Source organism: Etheostoma spectabile, unplaced genomic scaffold (genome assembly GCF_008692095.1).
Source record: "Etheostoma spectabile isolate EspeVRDwgs_2016 unplaced genomic scaffold, UIUC_Espe_1.0 scaffold00002357, whole genome shotgun sequence".
NCBI classification, from domain to species: domain Eukaryota; kingdom Metazoa; phylum Chordata; class Actinopteri; order Perciformes; family Percidae; genus Etheostoma; species Etheostoma spectabile.
This window is the reverse complement of record NW_022602888.1, coordinates 1-8,996: the sequence shown is the minus strand read 5'-3', so window position 1 is coordinate 8,996 and position 8,996 is coordinate 1. Positions and strand designations below refer to the sequence as shown.

The following is an 8,996-nucleotide window of genomic DNA, read 5'->3' as shown; positions in this document are numbered from 1 at the left end:
GAAAGCATCAGACAAAATATTTCAGAAACGTTGTGTGTGTTATGTGGCAAGTGAAGTAACATATCCATGAATAAATTTCTCTTGGCACAGCCACCAGATGACATAAATATTTCAGACAGGTTGCTCATGTCACATCTACGTCGTCAAGCTCAGTTTGAGGCTGCGCAGTACGCTCAGCCATCACCAGAAAAGTGCTTTTAATTGACCTCATTGGCTCCGTCAAAGCCTATGGCGTCGTCGTGTCCATTTCTTTCATTGTCTGTGTCACTGACATGTGATGAGATACTCTTCACTTTCCATTGGGTCAGCTAATTTAGGACAAAAAGAGCAACCAAACAATACATTTATTGAAGATACACCACCATATCCAAATCCAGAGGGCAGAGACAATGTCTTGCCCCAAATGTGTGTATTTGTCTGTATCTGTGTTTGTGTATGTTTTCCTATGTGTGCATTTTCCATTTGTCTCTTGAAGGCATTTCCTCTCTCTTCTTTCACAAACACAAACACAGAAAGTGGCAGATCACACATTAAGAGATGGAAATATCAAACACCTTGTTTCAGTTCATGTTGAATAAAGTGTGAAGCCTCTTTCTTTAGGAAGGCAAAAGTTGCATGGAAACAAGAAATCTATTAGCGCTAATGGGACATTAATGGATGTGATAAAAGGAGATAAATGATAAAGTCAAATATTGGGGAATGTTAGCAGACCTAAACATTAGTGATGTCCTCCATTATGCATAAGAACAGGACAAACATGGACTTACCTTTAAACCTTAATTTGTTGGATAGCCAAATAGTGGCGCTTTTCTAAATTGAACTGAATTACTTTATAACTATTTTAATATTATCTCAGTGCCCATTTGCTGACCTTCTGTCTGTCTTTTACTGCAGTTATTGAAGAGCAGTCTGATCAGCTACCTACCAGAAAAAGATCTGCACACTGTATTATGTATAGCTACCGGTAGATTAATGTAACAGAGTGTTGCAATCTAATGAAGATCCTTGTCAGGCATTGTCAAATTATAAAGGTCAGTTATCTTTCATGCTGAAAAATAGGTTGTCCAGATTAGGTTGGCATGGCTGACTCAACAGAGAAGCATTGGCAGGTCAGACTATTGCATGTTCTCAAAGATTTGGAATGCTGAAATTAATTGGGGAACAAGTTTGAAGGTGGACTGGAGTCAGTGCTGGAAGATTTAGGGTTCTCTTTGGCAGATTGTTGAGGAAAAAGACTCAGTGGCAATGAGCTTAGGTGAATGAAGTTGGATGGCAAATGCTAAAGGTTCTGGATATCACAAGCTACTATTGTTGACATTGTTGTAATTAGGATTCCCTCATGAGTATACCAACCCTCTCGGTAAATGAAATTCTTAATATGCATGATAGTTATCCATAGTCAGAGTCGGAAAGGAGGTCATACCTTTATTTACTGAAATTCTCAAATGGCTCTATTTCCCCCCAAAGCATGGTCCATGTTTCAGACAAAAGGTTGTGCAATTAGTAAATATGTAAAGGTTCATCTCAGTGTCTGTATGTTCTGTTGTGTCTGCCTTTATTAAATCTTCTGTTCTGTTATACGATTACAGCTAATGATTAACCCCTCACTCCCTCCACCACCACCACCAAAATTAAAAATCAACCACACTAGCCTTTGTAGTGGTAGGCAACTGCAATAAACACTTCTACAAAAAAAAAGATTGTGCAGTAATGCGGTATGAGCACAGTCAATAACGACAGTGGAAGATAGTGTTGGTTTGTTACTGTCACATCTTCCTAGTTAAACCATTCCCATTATATTTCCCTGTCTGTCTCACATCTGTCTTACATCGGTTTGAGACTTTATAAATAAAGCTGTGTTTTTCAGTATCCCTTCCAGTTAACAAAAACACTAACTATGAAAGATGAAAGATTATGTAGTTAGGTAATGATGATGATAAAAATGAATCTCCCACTCATCATTATGTAGGTTTACCAATACTTTATTTTGGTAAGGAAAAACCATACAGAACAAATGCAAACATTCACACACACAAATTATCACAACAATATAACGAGCGATTTCTAAAACATGAAGAATGTATAAAATATAGACATTTAAAATGATTGCGAACTATAAATCAAACTTGTATAGCACTGTGCCATTAGGACTTTGATGTGATTATTACATGATAAACCAGCCACCTCATTTTATATTCAACACTTTTGTTTTTATTTCTCTAGGACATAGGTTTTACTGAAAAAAGCTTGATTCACAGTTTCGTCATCAGTAAAATGTGGGATCAAATATTTTTTATTATACTTTAACAAACAATACACTGAGACATAAGAACGCTTCTCAATGCAGCAGCTTCACATTTTTGTATTTCACATTTGTAATTTATTTTAATAAGATGCCCTGTGTAGTCTTTAATGACCTAAGAAGATTTAGGAGGTGCATGATTTTTTCAATCAGACTGTTTACATAAACACAGATCAGCATACAACAATCCCATGCAGTCTTTTCTTTCCACTTTAGTATCAGTTAAAAAAAAGAAACATGCAGTTCTTCCCTTTCTCACTTTTGTTAGTATGAAGCTGAATTTGGCAAAAAGCTGAGGAGGTCACACCTTCTGATATTTAAATGGCCACGCTGTTTTCGAGCTCTGTTGGATCCATGTATGTGTATGGGACCTCCAGCCTCTTGTTTCTGGCGTTGATGACCCCACTTAACACGTCAAGCTCTCTTTGAAAATCCTTTATCAGCTTGCAGGGAATCTTCTCACTGAAATGGTCCTCTGGGTACTGGCCAAAAGGGACCTGATGTGATAAATGATACATTTTAAAAAACTGTTTAGAAATGTTTGAACTCAAACTATTGGCAATATAATGTACAGTTGTAGTGGTCCTGATTTCTTTCTGTGACACAAAGACGGTGTCTTGCCCTAATGACATATTGACCTACTTTCTACAACCTGAACATAAAGGTGATTTATATAATAATATTTCATAAAATCTCTGGCACTTACGAAGTCAGACGACCGCTTGCTGAGTAGCCACAAGGTGGCCATTCCCTGAACTGTTGTGTTGACGTCAGGGAATGTCTGTAGCATCGTGGCCTCGCTTGTTTTCCCCTTTGTGGTTGGTGGAGGAAGTTGCAGAGAGATGGGATTGTTGGGCATCCAGCCACCATAGTCATACTGCAATGAATTATTGATTGACAAATTAGTGCGTAAGACGGAAGTCACGCTACGTCAGCCAATAGGTCAGTCGGTTCACAACTTTGGTCCACACTGATTCATGGTTGCCAGAGGATAGATCCTAATTTAATTAATTTAATTTAATTTAATTTAATTTAAATTTTAATCTGTTTATTGATCCCCTATGGGGAAATTACAATTGACTAATGACTTTGGTGATCCCCTAACTTTTTACACAACGCCACCATGAGGTTAACATTTGTGGTTTTCAACTTAACCACTTTATTTGCAAGATTGTCATTAAATCTAGTTCACACATTCATGTCGGAATCACTTTGGTGATCCTCTGACTTTGCAGCCAGTGCCGTCATCACATCAAAATTATATTTGTCCAATCTTTATGACTAAATACCTGCAAAACTGACATTTCCATCCGTCTCAGCTGTTCTCTGTGTTTTGTGCTAATTGCTAAATGATTGCATGTCAACTTGCTGAACTAAGTTTGTGATATTGGTAAAAATAAGTACTAAAAGTCAGTATGTTAGCGTTTTCATTGTGAGTATTTTAGCATGTGTTGCATTTAGTTTAAAGCAACACTGTGACTAATTGCAGCCTCACAGACCTGTTAGCATGGCTGTAGAGTCTTGTTAATGTCTTCGATCTTTTTTCAGTTCAGAACAAAACTGCAACACCTCATGAACCCATTCCACAAAAATAGCAACATTATAATTGATCATCCGGATAAATTAAAAAGGCTTCACCTGTCCAGCATTAACAGCTGAGTGTTGTCCTGAGCAAGTGAAGATCACCATGGTGACAAACTTGATCAACTCAGCCACGGTGGTAAAGCGTTGTGGAATTCCTGAGAATTAGAAAGAATAAACTGACTCTAAGACATCCAGATGACTAGTTGAGTTCTATTTTCATTATGATAATATAATAATGCGCATAAATGCGCGCATAAAGCACAATTTATCACCACAATGAGCTTTTTCTTAATTAAAGCTAACCTGTGTGTTCTTGGGAAAGAAATCCATGTTCAAAAATGTCTGAAATCCACTTCTGCAGTTCGGAGTCTTTCTTGACCTCATCGTCATTCTTGTAGTAGAAGCTGAGCACTCCATGCACAAACCTTTGAGAAATGTAGATTGGTAAAATATGAAACACATTCCTAGTTGACACGCACGCACACAAAATTTCAAAACCAACTGCCACTCTACTCAAATCAAGAGGCAGTAGCTAGTGCGCCTGGATAGCTCACGTGATAGAGGGCGTGCCCATAGCGTGGTAACGTCAGGTAACTTCAGGTAACTTCATCAAAGCATCAGAGCAGTATGCAAAGCATCAAAGCAGTATAAAGACATGCATGCTAGGTATCTAGGACTACAGTTGAAAATTAGCTGACTGGCTAAAACTGGCACATTTACAGAAATGTTGATTAATGTGCATTGTCCTAATCACATAAATACATCCTCAACTACCGTAGGTGTTCGGCCTGATGTTAAAGTTATTTGGATAAATGAATTAAACAGGGGTGGTGGAGCTCAAATGATGCAGATTAGTAGTTTAGACTTTAGATTTTGGACAGGAAACCCTAGACAAATGTTAGCTGACTCAACATTACTTATTTAACTGTGTTACATAAGAGAACAAAAGCTAGCTACTAAAGAGGGCAGGATTTGGGTTCTTTTTTTCTAATATGGGGGCACTTGTACTACCTTTGGATGATATCCCAAAGCTTGAGTCCATCATCCCTGTAGTAGAAGTTCGGCACAGCCTCCACACCACGCTCAGCAATGTCGTCTGGTATGCAGAGGGAGCTGTAGGTCATTGAGGACAGTGATCTCTTCAGGATTGTCATCATACCCTCTCCACCAGAAGCTGCAAACTAGATAACAGTCAAATATGTAAGGAATGTAGTAAGAGACAAATATTGTAAATTACATTGAAAAAAAGTATTTAAGTATTTATAGTACACAGGTATGTAAGTATTTACATACCTGTGTAAAAACTCCAGTCTTAGATATTAAGGCAAGCCGAGCTAATTGGTTGATCTGCAGAGTGTAGCGAGTGTGAGGTATAAGGAGCTGAGGGAAATAGGGAACTCTGTTAGTAACACTATTACATGTTAACAAAGTCATAAATCTTGAGGCTTCTATACCATTTAGTAGTGAGAAATGCTTGCAAATAAATACGCACAAACATGATTCATCAACTTTGGAAGATAAACAAATCAAGTTGATAAAACTGCAGTAAGTTCAGGGTTCACCCTTCAGTTACCTTGTACAGTGGATGCACCATTGGCACATTACGCAGCAGCGCCACTGCAAACACCTCAGCCAGCAGGTGAGTGCGTAGCAGGTGAACATTGAGTTGATGCTCACTGAAATCTGCACTTCTCACAAAAATCTTGGCCATCAACCAGTCGTACTCAAAATCAGTAGGAAGGAAGATAGGGTTGTCCTCTGCTGGAGTCTGCTTCAGCTGCAGGAGAAGGAAGAGGGATGCGGTTTATTCAATTCATTGGATGTTAAAAGAATGTTCTGTAATTGCTGTACGTTGTTGCCTATGTACTATAGGTATCATCTGCTATTCAGTTAGATACTACTTAAGTTTGTTGATCCCTTAAGAGGAAATTCATATTTTCATTGAATCCCAGTTTAGAGCACAGGATCAGTTGATCCTCATTCATCAATGATTTATTGTCTTACTTCTCATGTCTTTGACAAAAGGAAAGAGGAGGTAGGCTGTCCGGCAATTGCAATGAAAATACTTTAAATATAGATTTTTTTTTCTCTAAACCACATTCTTCATATGCAGTATGTTTGCACTCCCTTAGCGTAATTTTACTAAAGGTCTTTCCGTCTACCCTGTATATATACCGTATATGACATATACAGTATAGCAGTGCATGTCTGTCAGTCTTGGAAGAGGGATTACTCCCTAACCTAAAGCTTCACTATAAACTACATTTGAGTGCTAATCCCACCTGAATAGCAATTGGCATCAGTTTATCATCAGGTGTTCTATGGAGCAGGACGAGTGGAGCCATCAAGTACTGCTTCTTCCCATTGATGGTGTTTGCTTTCACTCCATCCAAACCCTTGTAGTCACACAGGAATATGTTGCCTTTCTGTTTGAAAGTTTAGTGAGGATAAGACATTATTTGACTCACATGCATACACTGTGGATATTACAGACAGTAAAACATTCAAAATGCAATATCTAATTGAACATGTCATGGGGCAGAACAAGATTGTTTAAAATACTAACGTCAATCAAGATAAGGATATTCACCTCCATTTCATTTCTCAAGCTAAATCCACGGATGAAGATCATGTCGTCAGTGACAGGAAAGTTATCAGGCAGAGCTGAACAACGTCGGATCAACATGGGGTTGACACCATTTAGATACTGGTAGCCAAAAAAAGCATCCTCCTTCCAATGTTTCTGGACATAATCTGGAAAATGAGTTAAACTTGACTGAGTTTCAAAATTCTGGCGATAAAATCTTACTCTACCACTGTTATCAGCTTAGGTGTACACTGCATGTAAAACAAGGGAAAGAATGTGTCACACATAGACAAAGCATAAAACTCTTACATATTTAGATACACTTACTCCTGTCTCTTTTTTCAGGTAGGAATGCAGTCAAATATCTGAATAAATACAGTGTGCTGTACTATTGTGAATACAGTATCAAGTATGTCATGAAACGTCCATGATAGTACCTGATATGTCAGTCCGTTTGCAGCAGAACACCCGATTGACATCATCAATGTTTGTCCACTTCTCCTTGCGATCAGCCAGACCCTTAAGTTGCAGTTCAGTTAGCCTAGAAAATAAAAATAGAGTAACTTTATTATACTGCCTTAAATCTCTTTAATAGTCAGGTACATAGTAACACAGATAGATTTCTGACAGAATTTGAGGACCTCACCCAGTGGAGGCAGTGTAGAGAAACTCTGTAGTCTTAGTAAAGGAGAATTGGATCTCACAAGGCAAAGAAAGAGGGCTCTCTGCCTTCATGCAGTGGGGCATTCCCTCTACATACACATCCCAGCTGGAATAAATATAGAAGAACAGAGAGGTGAGGAACTTTGGACGACATTCCAGTGTAACTGCCATTTATCTAAGAATAATGTACTGTCCTTGGCATGAATTTATTTATGTAATATTGCAATTTTGCAGCATATGTTATAGCACAATGCATTTAAATAAACCCTGGCAGGTGTAACAACATCCTATCGTGGTTCATTTATCATTGCGTGCCATGAATGTGTGTATATTAACCAAAGGGTGAGGAGGTTTGGAGGAATGTTAGTTTTGGAGTGCATAAAACAAAAATATGTTGTTCTGAGCTCTCACCGATAGGCCTTCTCTCGTTGCTTCAGTTCCTTCTGCCGACTGTACCTCCCAAGATGATGGTTGTCTTCAAAGATTCTCAGAGCTTGGAAAAAGAACCACAAGGTAGTTTAAATTTGTTTATACTGTATATACAGTATAGTATGTTGGCATGAATTTACTCCAGCCTCTTTATTGACCGGCTTGCAGAGTGTCTTTCTTTCAGTGAACAGCGTACAGGATGTTAAGCTAATTTCCACAAACCTGTTCCCTCTCGGAAGCTGTGCACCTTGCAGTCTTTGACCCAGCGGTAGATGGGAAAGTTGTAGGTATCTCCCTCAGGAGATTTCACTTCCACCTTGGCGGGGTACCAAGAGTCTTCAGGGAACAGTGGGAGACACTGTTTGTCCAGCTCTATCAGGACCAGCTTTCCAATGGAGACAGGGCAGGACACGGTAAAACTAGACACCTGGAGTAATAAAAGAAATGGTTTGAAAACGTTTATACATTACTTGACATTAACATACAAAGCAACTTACGTTACAGTTTTTTGTTGTTATTGCTAAACAACAGTGGGCACAACTGAAGCCACATGCAAAACTCTACCTACAGTCTGCATTACCAACACTCACCGGAGCTAAACAGTTCACATCTCCTGCAAAACTCATTCCAAGCAACACAAATCTTAACACACGTCTCAAAACAGGCTCGGTGCAGCGAAACACTATGAACAATCCTTACTGAGATAACACACTGTCACTCAGAACACACTGAGAGTAAAACACTAGCATCAAACACCAATACATAAAATACTAACTTTTCAGTTTGAACAATTTGAGTGACTTCACACTACTCAATAGTTTCTTTAAAGAAAAGGTATATATTTGATAATATAACAATTTTTAAGTAAGGTAAACAACAAGGAATGAAAATCAGCAGTTTGTTTTAACATAACATTTTGTTTCTAGTAATTTATGGGATTACTAGAAAAAAAAACTAAAGGTACACTTGTTACTTGTTTCTCTTAAACATACTGTTTCATTTTTATTTGGTGTTTGTATACAAAAAAAGGCTTTCTGAGCTTTCTGTATAGAAATACCGTAAACTGGTGTGTTCACTAACTAGTCGAAAACAAGACACTTGATTAGGCTTTCAGCTAAAATTGCAATCAGCAGTATATAATAGGCACCAAACTGAAATCTACTCTATTTTGAATATGTGGTTAACAGCTGTTACAGCAGTGTGTTAGCATTTGAACCCAGTGCTGTAATACCACAGTGTTGTGCAGTTCGTGTTTAAAGCCATGGCATAAGTTTGTAGAGTTACAATAGTCAATAATCATGCAACTTCCTCAAATAAGCTGATCTGCTTCAAGTGCTACTGTGACAACTGCAGCCATGTTTTAGTTTGTTAAAAGCATTGCACGTTTCTTGTTTTGATCTAATAACTCTCATGTCATTTCAGGTTCTGCCA

The 8,996-nt window shown here is 38.2% G+C and overlaps 1 protein-coding gene across 1 annotated transcript; it reads right to left on the bottom strand.

Moving 5' to 3' along the window:
* Positions 1-2,370: 2,370 nt before the first annotated feature.
* Positions 2,371-7,992, bottom strand: LOC116675869 (arachidonate 15-lipoxygenase B; the record flags this gene model as incomplete). The annotated part of the gene is given in 13 exon segments (XM_032507393.1): positions 2,371-2,799; positions 3,009-3,179; positions 3,941-4,041; positions 4,190-4,311; positions 4,898-5,067; positions 5,180-5,266; positions 5,460-5,663; positions 6,169-6,312; positions 6,477-6,640; positions 6,911-7,014; positions 7,120-7,242; positions 7,548-7,629; positions 7,788-7,992. Coding segments are annotated over 13 exon segments (1,857 nt in total), but the record flags the coding sequence as incomplete, so codon positions are not given.
* Between the last annotated feature and the right edge of the window lie 1,004 nt (positions 7,993-8,996).